The 17,780-nt window shown below is 34.4% G+C and overlaps 1 protein-coding gene across 1 annotated transcript in view; it reads right to left on the minus strand.

Moving 5' to 3' along the window:
* Positions 1-17,780, minus strand: part of C1H8orf34 (chromosome 1 C8orf34 homolog) — a 362,951-nt gene that overhangs the window by 57,498 nt on the left and 287,673 nt on the right. Inside the window, exon 10 of the mRNA XM_044682532.1 lies at positions 3,832-3,905. Within this exon, the coding sequence (XP_044538467.1) occupies positions 3,832-3,905 (74 nt within the window). The remainder of the gene's footprint in view (positions 1-3,831; positions 3,906-17,780) is intronic.

Genomic DNA, 17,780 nt, shown 5'->3' on the forward strand with positions numbered 1-17,780 from the left:
ATATATATATATATATATATATATATATATATATATATATATATATATTTGTTATTGTTCAGAAATTTCAGTTATGTCCAACTCTTCATGACCTGGGGTTTTCTTGGCAAGGATACTGGAGTGGTTTGTCTATTTCACTCTCTAGCTCATTCTACAAATGAGGAGACTGAGGGGAACAGGGTCATATAGATAGAAATATCTGATGTCAGTTTTGAACACAACTCTCCCTGACTCCAGGCTAAGCCCTTGGTCCACTATGCCACCTAGATGCCCCAAAGCAGTGCCTAAATATGTAGATAAATATTTAATACACCCAAGTGCTAAAGTGGGAGTTAGGGCCTACTCATCTTTTGTAAGTGCCACACATAACAGATGCTTAATTATAGCATTAAAGGAGATGTTTTGGATCATTTTTCTCCCACCCCACCAAAAAAATCTTGTACTTATTTTAAGAGGAAGTCTATCAACTCTCTGAAGGAAACAAGAATCAGGACTTGAGGAAATCATATTATGGTATGTTGTAGTAAAAGGAAACCATGAGATAAGTATTCACTAGAAAAAGAGATTGTGTGTTTTTAAGTATCATCCTAAAGATGAGATGAAAAGGAGAGGGGGAAAAAAAGCATAATAGGAACTTTTAGGCAAAAGAAAATCATAAATAGTCTATCCTACCTTTTCCTACCTACTTGGATGACACTCTAGTAAAAATGAATTTAAAACTGAAGGTGGTAACAGGAATTATTTCTGTAACTGAACAAAATTCTAGATTCACTTCAGAAATTTTGTAACATTTCATAATCATAGATTTCATATATTTGAAGGGTTGCTGAAATGAAGTAGAGGAGAGATTAATTCTAGTTGACCAGGGGCAGCTGGGTAGCTCAGTGGAGTGAGAGTCAGGCCTAGAGACAGAAGGTCCTAGGTTCAAACCCCACCTCAGCCACTTCCCAGCTGTGTGACCCTGGGCAGGTCACTTGACCCCCATTGCCCACCCTTACCAATCTTCCACCTATGAGACAATACACCGAAGTACAAGGGTTAAAAATAAAAAATTCTAGTTGACCTCAGAGGCAAAAACAAAGATGAATTGCTAGAAGTTATAAACAGATAGATATCAATTCAATAAAAAGAGCTTCCTAAAAACTAGACCTATCCAAGAATCAAATTGTCTGACTCATTAGGTAGCAAGAGTTTGTACTACTATTTTGGCTGGATAGTAAAGAGGGGAATTGTACTTCAGGAAGGAAAATGGCTTAAATGACCTCTAAACCCCTTTGACTTCTAAGCTTTTATAATAGCCTAAAAGGTAAATATAATAATCTAAAAACTTTAAACCCACTGAGGAAATTTTACTTACTGAATTCAAGAAACTGAAAGGTCACAAGCAATGTCTCCTGCTTGGAATCAATTTTTAGTCTTTTTTTTTTCACTTTTACTAAAAGGATTTGCATTTGGTCCAACTTTAATATGCACAGTCTGCAAGGATGCCAAGCAAAAATTCCAGAACACAGGATTGAAGAGATGGTGGAAGAGAAGGGAGTGCCAAAATCAAGGGCTTGCTTATTCTCAAATTTCTAAAAATCTAACTTGAAAGGCTTTTAATTCTTTTTTTTATGACAAACACACATATATGCAGAAAAAAATTCAAAAACAAGTTAAGCCATTGGGGAAAATGTCCCAGACAGTCACCCACTCACTAATATCTGATAGTCAACATGGAAAGTTAGCAAATAGAGACAGCATGTGTTGGAAACCATACTAAATGATTTTCAGCATTTGTTGCATGTTTATATTTTTATAGAACATGACTCAAAGTTCGCTTTGAAGATTTTTTTTCTCTTTACTGCACGAAAGCAAAAAAAAAAAAAAAGTCCTGTTCAAATTCAGGATCAAGATTTAGATAAAACAAGCACTTTCCTTTACTTTTCATTTCATTATCCAATGGAATGGCAGAGCATTATGCTGGAGGGGGCTCCATATCTGCAAAAGCAATCTCTCTAACCTAAGGAAAATGAACTTCTAATCCAAGTTTAAGTTTCCTAGTGAAAGCCATTACCACCTGGGCATAGTTGGATTCAGGGTCATTATATTAAACTCTAATAGAGTCCTTTAAAAAATACAAATTCAGGGGGCAGCTGGGTAGCTCATGTATTGAGAACCAGGCCTAGAGACAGGAGGTCCTAGGTTCAAACCTAACCTCAGACACTTCCCAGCCGTGTGACCCTGGGCAAGTCACTTGACCCATTGCCTACCCTTACCACTCTTCTGCCTTGGAGCCAATACGCAGTATTGACTCCAAGACGGAAGGTAAGGGTTAAAAAAAAATACAAATTCTAAGTCTTATGAATGGAAGTTAAAGGAATGATCAAAGTGATTTCCAATGCCAAGACAATTCTAGAAGATTCCATTATAGAACAACTCTTAGAGGACCTGGGAAAGAAAGCAATGATTAATGCTATTGCTTCATTCAAATCACTGATTCATTGTTAAGCGCAGCAGAGTCTAGAACAGGCCTTTGTCTCCTGTCACTGGAAACATCTTTTCCAAGGTTAATATTAAATGATAGTTTTTCAGGTGTGCATGAAACAATAGGCAGCTCTTTGACCAATTCAAGTTCCATCTTGCTGTGCTTGCATTGCTCTATCCTGTCTACAAAAATACCATGCTGGAATTTGATTAGTTGAGCTTTAAAACAGAAATAAAGGAAGAGGAAGAAAATTGTCTCCAAATACCTTCTCAGTAAGATACCATGAAATTATTTCAGTTACAGAACAGAAAGATTAATAGAAATGATGAATAATTTAGAGGAGAAAACATTTTGTGTGAATAACAATCAAGCTCAACTAAAGAATCTAATACAGCAATTATTAACCTCTTTGTGTTTTCCATGGATTCCTTTGACAGTTTGGTGAAATCTCTGGATAACTTTCCAGAATACTATTTGTTGTTTATATTCACAATTGAATGAAATTGTAAATGTCAGTTATAGATAAATGAAAAGGGGGTGTATTTTTCTTCATCCAAATATGTGGACCCCTGAAAACTATTCACAGACCTCTTGAGTGTAAATGGATGTCAAATTAAGAATAAAAATGGAAATATCCAACCCCTTGGGTATTACTGATACACTGTGGTATAAAACGCAAGATTTCAAAGCTATGGGTATGGTTATGAATTTTTTTTAATGATGCAAACCTAGGGAAGAAATTAAGCAATTAAGACATTTTGTAGAAATATTTAGGGATTCTTAGGTAGATTTCAGAATCATCAGCATAGAGGAGCTAATAGAATCAGTGCAAGATGAAAAAATAACCAAGAGAAAGACCATCCAGGAGAAAAGAAAAAGAGTAGAGTGTTGAGGATAATGTCCTGGAGTACCTCCATACCTAAGCGACTTAGCATAAATTGTAAAGGTTTCTGAGAATAACAGATAGAAAAATGGGAAGATAAAAGTAGCAGAAAGAGCCTGGGAGGAAAGAGTGTCTAGGAAGAAAAATATTTATTCCCATTTCTTTTTCTTAAATTGTACTTGAATTTAATATAAACACTCTTTATATACATATGTCTAAGATATGGACCCTTTGCATAGAATTTGTTTAAAATATAATGAAGAGGAATGACTAATTAGTTTTAAAAATTGTCAAAAAATATGTATTGTGTCCAGAACCATTCATATTTTCAAATGTTCTTTGACTTCAATGGGACCCCTCTTGCAATCATAGATAATTAAATCATCCTATTCCTTCTAGCTTTGAAAGAATAACGTTCCATTTTCTATTAAGTCCATAACTATTATTCATTCTATAGACAAAGATGCATTGAAATACTTACAGGTCCTATTATTTGAGAAGCACTTTCAAATTCATCATCCTCCATTGCTTCAGTTGCACATAAAGAATCTGTTTCTATAAGAAGAAATGAATAAATTATGTTCATAATTTGCTATGGTAACTACAGTCATAATTTTTAAGGATAATTAGCCTGCCAGTAAATATACACTTGTCAATGTGGAGGATGTTAAATTAGCCATAGCAACTTGATGAAAAATTATGTTGAGATTGTATGATAATTTGAAGTTAAGACTGGAATAATTTCTTCCACAAAAGTCCAACTCTCACATGGAGTGGAGATGACCTTCCTTTCTTAAAAGCTAGGTTTGTTGAGCACAGTCTCAGAGAGATCCAAATTTTTTAATTCTCTGATTACAAGCAAAGTGAAGAATCTGGTTTTAAAAATCTAGACTAGGCAAATTAAAAAAAATTTACCATTCTAAAGCTGACCAATGGGTGGAATGTAATTTTTTTTTCAAGAATATTAGCCTTGAAACATTATCCTCATCAAACTTCCTGACACTTAGGAAGGGATTAAATTGGGAGTAGAGAAAGAGGAAAAAAGAATCAGATTTTAAGGCATGACAAGATTGTGAATATTTATATCATGAGAATAAAAATTATTAATTAATAAAAAATTATTAGAGAATAGTTAATAAATCTATTGATATAATAAATTATAATTGCCCTTTTAGAATTGACAAAAGAAATTATTTCAGAAAATTCTGGGCAATATTGACTCAGAGTATAGTGAGTAAAACCAATAAAAAAAAATACAAGTAGGGACACTCATAGAGTATTGGTGGAACTTTGAACTAATCTAACCATTTTGGGGAGCAATCTGTAATTATGCCCAAATTGTTTTAAAACTTTGTGTACCATTTGATAAAGCAATACAGTGATATTAGGTTTGTTTCCTAAGCTGAATAGGAAAAAAATTAAAAGAACCTATATGTCCTAAAATATTTATAGCAGCTATTTTGTGGTGGCAAAGAACTGAAAATTGAGAGAATGCCCATCAATTACGGAATGGCAAAACAAAATTGTGGCTTATGATTGTGATAGAATACCAGTGTGCCATAAGAAATTGTGAGCAGGTTTTTTTAAAAAACATGGAAAGACCTACATGAAACTATGAAAGTGAAATGAAAGAAACAAGAGATATTATATATAGCAAAAGAAATATTGTTTGAGGAATAACTTGTGTTTATGTATCTGCCTGCAGAAAAAAGAATTGATAAATACAAACAAGCAAAACATAGTATATATAGTCAAACGATGTCTTCTCTAGTGTGAAGGAGGGGAAGGAAGGAGATACCTGGGAATCTTAACAAAACAAATGAATTAGTTAATTTTCTTAAAAGGACAGCAAAATTGTAAAGAAAAAAACTTGATCTAAGAATTCTGATCAAAGCAAAATCCATTCATGTCTCTAGAGTTCTCATAATAATGTTACCTCCCCTTCTGACAAAGAAGTAATGTATACTAAATATTGAAACACATATTTTGGACACAGTCATTGAATGGATTTATTTTGTGGCATTGTTCTAATTTGTTACAAGGTACTTCCTCCATCCCCTTTCTTTAGATCTTTTATTTAATGGAGGTAAGGACAAAAATGAATTAGGGTTAGTGATGCCTCCCTCTACTCTTCAAAATAAAATCAGGCCATTGAAAGGAAGCACAAAGACAAGTAGGTAGTTTGAAAATAAGATTAAGATTTATTAGATACTATTTAAAAGACAAGTCATTCAAAATTGAGATTTATGTTTTAAAATAGAATCCTCTTTCTGTGTTCTGCTTTGTGTGGAAACGCTCATTTAATTTTCAAGTTGTAATTTTTTAATATCATCTAAGGATTAGAGGCATTATATTTAGGAAATTGTAGTAAACGTGATTAATTGAATTGAAAAATTCTAGAATGTCACAATGTTTTTGAATATATAATACAGGTTACATTGTATCATTTTTTATCATAAGGAGATATTTAGTTAATTTGATTTTTTTCCATTAGATCTTAGTTGAATATATGAGCCCAATTAGGTCATGCCCCTCATAATATTCAGGAAGAGAGGCACTCATAAATGTCTTTCAATGGACTTTTAACTATGAATCCTTGGACCAGAGGAAAGTTCAGTTAGGGAAGGGAAAGAGAAAGGGGGAAAACACAAGGGGACAGCTCATACCCATAAGATTTTTTTTTCCCTAGAACCTACAATACCCAGGAGGAGAAAAATGGAATGTTAGATTGTGGACAGGGAAAAGAATGTTCCAGAGAAAGGGGATGAAACCTTGCCAAAGGAAGGAAGCATTAAAGCAAAGATTTAGTAACCTCAGCCTAGATTTAGTAACCTGCCCCTCAGGATTGTTCAAATAGTCATCATTAAGCTGTCAGAACAAAATATGTCCTAATGTCACCTCTGATGACCTTCTACTTTCTCTCCATCACCCCAGCTTGCTATGTGGTCAAACCAGACCTGCAGTCTCTGACTTTTCTCCAAGAACTTGCCTTTTACATACTTCCCCACAAGAATAGGAGACAGAAGGGCCACCTGACACCAAAATAAAACATGGGAAAAAGCTGAGTCATGAATCCCACCAGATAACCCAGGAAGATCATTCACACAAACAGGGGCTGTGGTTGAGAGGGCAGCCTATCCAGCTCTCATCACTATGTTAGAACTATTTAATTCAGGATTTTAAATTTAAGAATCAAATTTACTAAAGTACTCAAGAAATAAAAAATAATTTACAGCTATACCATTATTTTTCCAGGAAAACTAAATCCTCTTTAGAAAATTCTCTATATTTTGAAGTTATAGATAAATGAATAAATCAATGAATCAATGAAAAAATGCATATCAAGTACTTACTGTACTAAGCACAATACAAGGATGCTAAACAGTCTTTGCTCTCAAGAAATTTACATTTTAATGGGAGAATAAGACATACTGTTGGAAAGTTGTGGGGGCGGGGGGGGGAGGGTATTCCCAGATCAGACAAGATACATGACTGTAAAAAAGGACTGGTCTAATGAGAATATGCAGTGTGCTAAGCTGAGACAGTCCCCTTACGAATTATATAGTGTGCAAAAACTTTCTGTAATTGGTTCCAATCTATTAATCAGGTGGCAAGGAGCCTTTTTGATTGACCATGTAGCCAGGGTAGTACTATTTGTTTAAAAGTCACTAACTCACAGAAAGTGAAGTCTTGTCCTCATTCCTACACCACTGTTTTCCAGTGATGAAGCAAGAATTAAGCCTTCAATTGGGAGAGAAGCATCAGTCCTTCATCTCCCCACCAGTGCCACATGGTACTTGAGAAGCAACATGTTGCTTTTCTCAAGGGCTGTGTGGTAAAGGTTTAACAACTGGCTCTTCAAAGGGGAAATGAATACATAATGAATCAAGTTTTATTTGCATTACCTTTAACTTGATGGACTGAATATTATGTGAAACTACTTTCAGTTTGAGTCCATTCTCCCAAAGATTGAGGGAGTAAGGGGGGAAAAAAAGTATGTGTTAATATAAGAGAAGGCCTGGGGTTGAGTGTTTGTAATTTTGTTTTTCCAATAACTTTTACAAATAAATATTTCCTTGCAGGAACTAATTTTATGTTAATTGTTCTAATGAAACTGGGAAACCAATTACTGGCACTTGATAGCAATATAACAGAATTGTGGTTTGAGTAAATAACATTTAAAAAAGAATGATTCCATCCTTTTAGAAGTAACCTAGAATCCTAAGAGAAGATGTAATCAGCTTTGTTCTGGGAGAGTGACTTAAGACTCTTGCTACATGAAGTTGATCTCTTTTCTATGATTTTTAAAATAATTCTAAATGTATATTATAAATGGATTTGCAAGTTAAATGCTAGTCCATTTGGCAGTACATATAGTTAAGGAACTTAGGAGCACAGATTTAGGGTTGGAAATGGCCTTTAAGCGCTAGTCTAAACTTTTCTATAAATGAAGAAATGGAACTCAGAGAAGTTAAATTACACAAGTATTAAGTACGGGACTTGGAGTCAGGAAGACTGGAATTCAAATCTGGCCTGAGACACTAATTGAGTGACCCTGAGCATATGTTTTCTGTCCCTTGGTTTCCTCATTTGTTAAATGGGCATAAAAATAAGACCTTTTCCATGGGATTGTTGTGATGATCAAATCAATCATCATATATAAAATCCCTTTTAAAACCTAAAGTATCATGTAAATGCTAATTATCACTATTATTGCTGTTATCATTAGTAATGATAATTTCAGTCCTGGTTCTCTGACTCTAATTTCAGTGATCTCTTTTAATAAATCATGCCACTTCTCAAAAAAAAAAAAAGAACCTTTCATCTCAAAGGTGTGGCAGCAACACTGCCCACTCTATTTCACCTCTTTTTTCCAAACAAAAACATTTTTACTGCTCTTTGTTAGATATAGTCCATCTTTGTTCAAGAGCATGATTCCCATATTTAAGGTCTACACTAAAAAATTCAGATCCTAATTCATTTTTTTTTACTTTCCATGTCCTCCTTTCTTTTCTCAATCCCTTGTCTTTCTTTCAGTAGCTGTGATGAAAACATCACCTATGGTCCTAAGCTTTTCTGTTTCCTGCTTAAAAGTGCATAATCCTTGGTAATGCTTTCTTGATTCTTTCTGACAGTATCATTCTTGCTCACACAAAGCACCAAAAGTATGTGGTTGTCGACTAGTTCAACATATCTTGGAAGGTTTGTTGTAGTCAAATCCATGCCTAGGGAAGACAGTAGACCTCTTTGTTCTGTCATTTTGCCAAACTTCTGACTTCATATCCTTCATGTAACTCTACTTGCCCCTTCTTTCTCTGCCCTTTGCTGAATAACCCCTCCTTTGATAATATCTGTACATCTGCACCATCATTCCTTGGATGATAAACAGTTGATTATTAGCAAAGGTTTCAGGTCCCCCTTCCTGAGCAAGAACCTCATACCCATTGGTTAACTCCTAGTGTTATGTGTCTTCTCATTTTCCTATATATTATATCTTCTCACTATATCATTTGGGCATAGTATTGATAAATATTACTTAGATTTGAATAGCCATACTGTGTTAAATACATTAATAAAAATGAAATTGTCTTTCAAATTGCACATTTCTTTTAGACAGAGCTAAGTAATGCAGTGGATAGAGTGTTGGACTTCCAATGAGGAGATCTGAGTTTAGTTCTATCTAGCATAAGGTAATATATTAACATTGTGACCCTGAACAAGTCATCATAGCATTTTAAATAGGGATAATAATATCATAGGATCAAATGATAAAATATTTTAAGTCTTTGCAAGTACTAAAGAATTATAATAATCAGGCTAGTTATTCATTATTATTATCATAAATTGGATCTAGTATTGCTTTGGCTATGAGTTTGTGTTTCCAGTGGGTTGTGGTCAGCTTTGGTTGGAGAAATATTGCCAGTACTTCTATGATTTCTCTTATCTAGCCATAAGGTACTTCATGAAGAAACCTGTGTGATTTAGAGGTATCTCAGATTGCACGCTATTCTCTTAAGATCTTCAGGCATTGAATTATCATTTAACATCCCTTACTTTTTTTTCTATACATTAAAGATGGTTTTGTATCATCTAAATAATTTATTAGCTTGTGTTTTTTTGTTCATCATTAATTTTATAAATTAACTTTAAAACAACTGAAAAATTTGCCTAATTGTGGAAATTAGTTACCACTGCTTTGGAAATGGTACAATATATCATTGTGGGCCTTCCTTCACTCAAACTCCAATGTGTTATTTTTTTTTAAACTGTTACCTTCCATCTTAGAATCAATACTGTATTTTGGTTCCAAGGTAGAAGAGGGATAAGGGCTAGTCAATGGGGGTCAAGTGACTTGCCCAGGGTCACAGAGCTAGGAAGTGACTTGTCTTTAAATCTGGCTCTCAATCCATTGATTTGCCTAGTGACCCCCTTTACACCCAATGTATTACTGTTTGTAAACAAAGTTTGTATAAAAGTTTTAACCCCAGGGCAGCTAGGTGGCTCAGTGAATTGAGAACCAGGCCTAGAGACAGGAGGTCCTGGGTTCAAATCTGGTCTCAGACACTTCCTATCTATGTGACTCTAGGCAAGTCACTTGACCCCCATTTCCTAGCCATTTCCTAGCCATTACCACTCTTCTGCCTTGGAAACAATATACAGTATTGATTCTAAAATAGAAGGTAAGGATTTAAAAGAAAAAATTTTAATAAAATTTTAGCCCTTGGGCAACTAGGTATAAAGTAGTTAAGGCAACAACTTGAAGTCAAAAACATCTGGTCTCTAAGACTTACTAGTTCTGGGATTTGAGATAAATTATAATAGCACCTAATTTTCAAGGCTGTTTGTTGAGAGTAACTGTGAGACCCTGGGCAAGTCACTTAACCTTTATTTGCATCATTTTCTTACTCAATAAAATGGGGAAAAGTATAGGCATATCTTCCAGAGTTAGAAGGGGAAAAAATGAGGTAATACCTGTAAAGTATTTTGTATACTATAAAGTGTCATATAAATGCTAGCTTTTACTCATTTTGGGTCTATGTACTATTCAATACTTCAAGGATCCATGATATCGTCATTCTGACTATGACTACATCAACCCCTCCAATTCCTCTTCTGTGACTTAATAGATGATATTCAACAGTTTCCAAGACCCCAAATGTCACCACTCATCAACCTCTGGATGATTCTTTCTGAACTTAACTAGGCTAGTCCTCTGCTGATATGACTGGAGGACCTGCCAAACCATTTATAGCTTCCTCATATATAATCTCCAAGAACTCAAGATAAATATCACATGAGTAGTGTCAGAAGAGTTTAATAGAAGATATTATATAAATGAATGACAATAAATAGAATGTACTTTTTCTAAATAATTGAAAAATGGGCTTCCATTTCAATTAGGTTGGACTATGATTAGTATTGATATCAGTAGCTCTACTGACTTTGTGGATCACCCGTCACTTGGGTTTTCTTAAAAAAGGATTACATTACATAAGGTTAACTATATTATTATTTTTGCCCAACAATCACTCCAATATATGTGTAGGAGAAAAGATACCATGACCAGTCTTTTTTCTCTCCAGGGGTTGGACTTAAATCACTTCTTATTTATTAACTATCAAGTAAAGAGAAAACAAGTTTGTCTAGGAAACCTAGGAAACCTTTAAATTACTTCCTGAAAATCCTTGTGGTATCCAGTCTCTACTAAAAACTGGATTCATGATGCAAAAAGCTTAGTATCCAAACTATTTAGACCACTGAGACAGTAAAATCCATTTGATTTTGAAATTGTGCTTTTGGTTTGAAAAAAGAGTAGGTTTATTTCCCTTTAAACCATTCATGCAATAGATATTTATTGAACTGTGTGCAAGGCACTATGAGGTATACAAAGGTAAAATAAAATACTGCCCTCAATGAGCTCACAATCTACTAGGAAAGATAATACAAATATACAAACAAGTATATTACCAGGCAGATTATGATAAGCACCACAAGAAAGGCACAAACAGAAATGATAATTAAATTTGCAGGAGGTAGAAATTCCTATCAAGTTGTGGGGTCTCAAGAAAGTTTCCCAAGAAAGTAGTTTTTGTGCTGGGTCTTGTAGAATGGGCAGGAGTCTTACAGGTGGATACAAACCAGTGGGAGGGGCTCTTCAGCAAAGGGTGTCTGGGGCCTGACCAAAAAAAAGTGTAGATGCATGGAGGGAAAATTCCTGATCTGTAAAATGGAGGGGTTTGACTAGAAAGTCTTTGAGGTCCCCTCTCTCTCTCTAGAATTGTGATGCTAAAAAATTTAAAGAAGGAAAAGAGACAAGGAAAAATGAGGAGGGTGCCTACATCAGGGAGATAACAGTAGGAAGAAATGATTGAGATAATGAATAAGTGGGGATGGGGAGGGATGAAGAGAGGGAGGGAGAGAGAACTGGGAGTGTCAGAAATCAAAGGAGGAAAGATTTTCTAGAAAGATAGAGTTGGTCAACAACACTGAATGCTACAGAAAGCACTTAGAGGAAGAAAAATATCTGAAAGCAATTTGGCACTGTGGAAGTCATTAATGACCTTTTAAAATCTTGACCAAAAGATGGTGTTTTCTTTTGTTTTGTTTTGTTTTGTTTTGTTTTTTTAATTATCTGCAGGTCCTTAAGTTTTATTTTTCCATTGAAATTTTGAAAAATACTGGAATGTATATTCTACCTACATATATTATGTCAGTGGATTGGTCAAAAGGAGTAGAATTAATTATGTGACTGGGTCATTCACAGTAGGAAAACTTCTCTAAGTGCTCATGCCACTATGGCAAGCAAGCAATGTTAAGTTCAAATTATAATTGTTAGCCTTATCAGGTACCAAAGTCAGGACATTGACTAAAGGAAACTTAGGATAGACTAATACAGCTTTTGAAAGTGCTAAAATTTACAACTAGAATAGAGCTTTCTAAGTCATCATCTATAACTTGGAGACCTAGGTTGAGTGTTGGCAACATTCATGAAGCAATTTCCTTATGCAAGTGATGCCTCTCCTTTTTCTCTTTTTTGAGCCCTCTTCTCCTGCTCTGGGCCCAAAGGACTACTAGGTGAGGGGGGAGTATCTGAGAGATCTGGTACCTCCTCCCCTCCATGCCCTGCCAAGAAAAAAAGCACTAGTTAGGACAAATTCTAAGTAACTGTGATTAGTTTCCCCTTAAGGCAAGGAATACTGTCAATGAAGCAGAAAATCCCTACAGTTAAAATGAAAGGCCTTCCCCCACCCCCAATGTTTATTCTTGGAATTATTAGGAACACATACTTTTCTGGTAAATAACATTAGAAGATTTCTATGAACCTGTTTACATCACTTCAGCCTTGCAACCTTGGACAAATCACCTTTTCTCTGAACCTCAGTTTCCCCCTATATGAAATGGCAGTACTGAGCTAAGTTATTTCTATGGGACTTTTAACTTTAACAACCTAGGAGTATATGAATAAACACAAAAGGAAAGCTCTGGGTTTGGCATCAAAGGACAGGCTATATTTTTACTCTGACCTTTACTACCTGTGTAATCTTGGACAGATCAGTTGACTTCAATTTTTTCCTCATCTATTGAATGAGAGCTTTGGATAAATTCGTGAAAGGCTTTGGAAGGAGAGAACTCAGCTCAATAATTATTGCTATCAGAAGATTCTTCTAGTTAAAGAGCTATATGGGATAGTGGAAACATTATTCATCTTAGAATCAAAGAAACAAGACTAAGTCAAATAACTATCTCTATATCACAATGGGCAAATTATTTCAACTTTCTGGACCTCAAAGTCCTCATCTATAAAGTGACCAGATACATTATATGGTACCTTTCAACTCCCATTTTCTCATGGTTCAGTTCTATTTATCTTTCCCATAGGTTCTAGAAACCTGGATTTCTTCATGCAATAATTCCTACATTATTTAAAATGCTAGCACCAAGAAGCTATAGCCAATAACATCATTCTTATGTTAATAAATGTTGATGTATTTGTGAAATGGCCCAATCAATCCAGAAAAGAATTTGGAATTATCAACAAAATGTGACTAAAGTCCACAGACTTTTTCCCAGAGATTTTATTGCTTGGCATATACCTGAAAATGATCAAAGATGAATAGGAAGATGACAAAACAAATACTAAACAATGGAAACAAAATGTATGTCTGTCAGTGGGAGAATGGTGAAATAAATTGAAGTACACAAAAATAAAGGAAGGTTACTACATTTTAAGAAGAGAATTTGAAGAATAAAGAGAAATATGAAGTATGAGAAAACATAACTAATAAAGAGAGAGGAAAACAACAAACAATGACTATAACAAAATGAAGGAAGAAAACTTTTTAAAAATCCTCAATACCATGCAATCATAATAATCAATGATAAGCACAAAGACATAAGACAGATGCACCTCCATTATTTCCTTGAAGAGGTGTGGTTATTCACTGTTTCCCCAATTACAAAGGATTGCTCCCTATGTAGGAGATGTAGGAAAAGGTATATTTTAAAATAATGCATTACACACATTATTAAAGTGTCTAATTTCATCCAACTCCTATTCCATTTAAATGTAATCTTTGATAAATTTGATTTATTAATTAGTTCTGACATTTTTCCCCATTATTCTTTGTTGCAAGGGAAGACTCACTGGTTAGGAAAAGGGGAAAGGATGTATTTGGAAATGAATAGGATAAAAGAAAAATAGATAATAAGAATAAGGTTTTTAAAAAGTTAAATTAGTGTCTGCTATTTCCAGCATCCAATATGATACTGTGTATAGAGAGTCTGCCTTTAAACCAGGAATACCTGGGTTTGAGTCCTACCTCAGACACATACTGGTTGTGTATCCTTTTGGCGAGTCATTTAACCTCTTAATTTTCTTGACTTTTCTCTAAGACTGTAAGTTACAGAAAAAGCATTGACTGGTATAAATAAAGGGACTTTTCCCCTTCCACATTATAGATGGTAACCAGTCCCCAGTACTCTTAGTACTTTCTCTTTGAGATAACCTTCCATCTACTCTTTGTGTATTTACATGTGCATAGTCATTTGCATGTGGCCTCCAAAACTGGAATATAAGTTCCTTGAAGTTTAGAGTGTTTTTGTTTTTCTTAACTCTTTAATGAATGCTTATTGATTTGCTACCAATTTTTGCCATCATCCAGACTTTTGGTTACTAAACTAGATCTATAAAATGAAACATTTATATCATTCAAATCAGCAACATATCCATCACACAATAGAATTCAAATGTCTGTTTGTGTTTTGGGGCAATTTAATTAATTTCTTTGTCTTGATTTGAGGTGAACAAGGAAGATCAAACAATTTTTAATTATAAGTCAAGATGACTTAATTATCTCCGATGAAAAAAAAATTATAGACTTTGGATACTAAATTTTGGTTTTTCTTGCCTTTGGTAACTGATTAACTTTGGTACTCATGGTACTTGGAAGTGTGGCACCAAAAAAACTAATGACTATATATTTAATATCAAACAACACAAGTTACTATAGAATTAGAATTTTATTATGTAAATTTAGTTGTCATTGATGTGATTTTCCAAATTCATTAGAGGAAGTGTAAACAAACAAATGGCAAATGAATTTGAAAACAAAACACCTGAGTCCAAAATATAGCTTTGCAATTAACTATAGTGACCTACAGTAAGTCACCTGATCTCACTTTTATCTTCTGTAAATACAATTATAAATGCAAGGTTTGGACTGGATAGCTTCCAAGTTCCCTCCAGATCCAACTGATAATCCTAAAATGAGTAAGCTGTGCTGCAAAGAAAAGATGATGGAACTCATATGGATTTGTGACCTCTTCCTTTTGGTTGTTCTCTTCTACAATGGAGAGCCTTCCCCCTTAACACCTGCCTATCTTGTATAATGCTTCTCCATTTCATCCTATAAGGCTATGTTGGTGAAGGCATGGCACATGTGCCCTGGCATGCCATAGGAGGCTGCTCCATTCCCCCTCTCCATCATGCCTGAGGAAAAATTTCACATGCACCACGGCTCTCCCCAGCAGACCAATGTGAGCACTTCCTCCTTCCATTCTCTGGGGTAATGCAGGAGCCTCACAGGCTGCTTGAAGGTACAATTTGGGCACAGGATCTCTAAAAGTTTCACCAATGCTGTTATCAGACCACTAAAGGGGTATCACCCAACAAACTGGGGACATTCTTCCTTTTCTTCTGAAATCAAAAGGATACCAGAAGATCAAAGATATTTTTTCAAGAGCTATTCCTCAGGATCGCCTCATGACCAAGCCTGCCATCTTGCATTGTATATTTCTTTGATGACATGCTTTGTTCTGGTTCTTCTTTGTAATTCCTAGACTTTTATATCTTATAATGTATACCCACCAGGTATCTCTCCATTGCCCTCTGAGAAATATTAACTTTAAATTCTTTCTTGAGTAACATTCTATAGTTCACAGTCAAACAACCATGCTGGGCTGGGAGGTAGAGGTGGGTAATAAGGAGTCATATATGTATTGAGAAAATAGACCCAATTTGTCCATCGGCACTGTCTTTCTAAGATATATATAGTTGGATGAGCTCTAAAGGCTGTTCTGTTAGAAGCATGCAATAAGCTGTTAAATGAGGATTATTTATTTAACTTTTTATTTCTGTGTGGATAGTTAGACAAGACTATCATGAGTTCTCATAGATTTCTTTTAAAAAGCAATAAAATATTCATAGGTTTAATGCAATCATTATAACATCATCCACAGTTAGGAATATTAGAAGACATTATCCAAAGGGAAACCCTTCTTAACTTGAATTCTGTTCTATACCTCTTTAACATATTAGTGAATATCTCTTTTAAATATACACCTTTTCTTAATCCTTGACAGCTATTAATGGTCAGAAGTATATATGCATACACTCACATTCACAGACAATACATATACACCAATACATAGACATACAATATATATTTGGGGTCCACTATGGAATATTGCTTGTGAAAGCCTTCCTCTTCCCTAAGGATTTTATCATCAAAGAAGTCTTTGATATACATTTAGATGATTTTCATGAAAATTTTATGTAAACGGAAAAGTAAGTGCAGAGACAAATTGTTTTTAATATTTTCTAAATGTAAATGAAATCTAAGATTTTCCCACACCTTTGGCATCTTCTTCTCTTTCAGAAACCTTATAAACTAATCTCTTAATGCATATACAATTGTGTCATCTCAAGTACAGGTATTCTTTCCATATGTTTGGTCTCATAGAGTTGTGTTCTCTCACTTCCATGAGCACATCTAGTGAGCTAATAATAAAGTCTCTTTGTGGTAGTTCTAGCTTAAATGGTGGGGAAAAAATTATAAAAGCTTTTCACATGTCTTTCATTTTTCTATTGTTTGTTCTCCCCCTTCCATCTTTATTTTTAAGTGTTACTTGGGTGACACTACTTAGTTCTTCCATTGAACCCTTTTTTTAAAAGCTAAATATACTATCTGCTATTTTTCTCTGGTTTGTAAAGTAATGTTTCTCACAAAATTTTATTGTCTTTAGAAGATTTTAGGAATTAGTATTCTTAACTAGTGTTACATTTGACCACAAGTAGTCTCAATCTTCATTAATATTGAGACAGCATCAAAACCTCCTGTTTTTCTCTCTATAATTTCTTCTAAGAAATACCTTAGCAATCATTTGACTTTTATACCAAGAAGACAATGATCCAGTAACTGATAATGACCTCTAAAAGTTTATTTTAAAGTTTTCTCATAGGAAATCAATTTATATAGTAGAAAGCAACTAAATATTAAACTGTACTACCTACTATAAGTGAAAAGTGCTATGATTGAACACCATTGTTCCAAGTTAGATGACCCTCTATCTCCCCAGGGTGTATGTGAGGAAGGAATTGGCTCTATATGTCCCCACTTATTTTCTCCCAGGATTCTCTGGTTCTACTTAGAGGGATTTTTCTTTTATATTCTCTACCATTATCCTTCTCTTCATATTAGGTACCTCTCACCTAGAGAGAACATTCTGGTAAAGAAAGAAAACATGAATGAAGATACAGAAACATGGATGATGACATTATGTGTAGACAACTCCACCCCACTAACATAGGTATAAAAGGGACCAAAAAAAGAAGAAAAAAAAAACACCACTGTATTCCTCTTGCTGAAGATATTAGTGATAGCAAAGTCTATAATTTAATCTTTCAAAATTCAGTGATTTTTTATGGGTTAAGGTATTATTTCCACCATATCACATCATAACTCTGCCATTCTATGCCAAAAATTGTCATTCAATATATTTTTCAGTCATGTTTGTCTTTCTTTGAGTCTACTTGGGATTTCTTAGCAAAGATACTAGAGTGCTCTGCCATTTCCTTCTCTAGCTCATTTTATAGATGAGGATACTAAAGCAAACAGAGTTAAGTGACTTATCCAAGGAAACACAGTTAGT

The sequence above is a fragment of the Gracilinanus agilis genome, chromosome 1, assembly GCF_016433145.1.
Source record: "Gracilinanus agilis isolate LMUSP501 chromosome 1, AgileGrace, whole genome shotgun sequence".
Lineage (NCBI taxonomy): Eukaryota > Metazoa > Chordata > Mammalia > Didelphimorphia > Didelphidae > Gracilinanus > Gracilinanus agilis.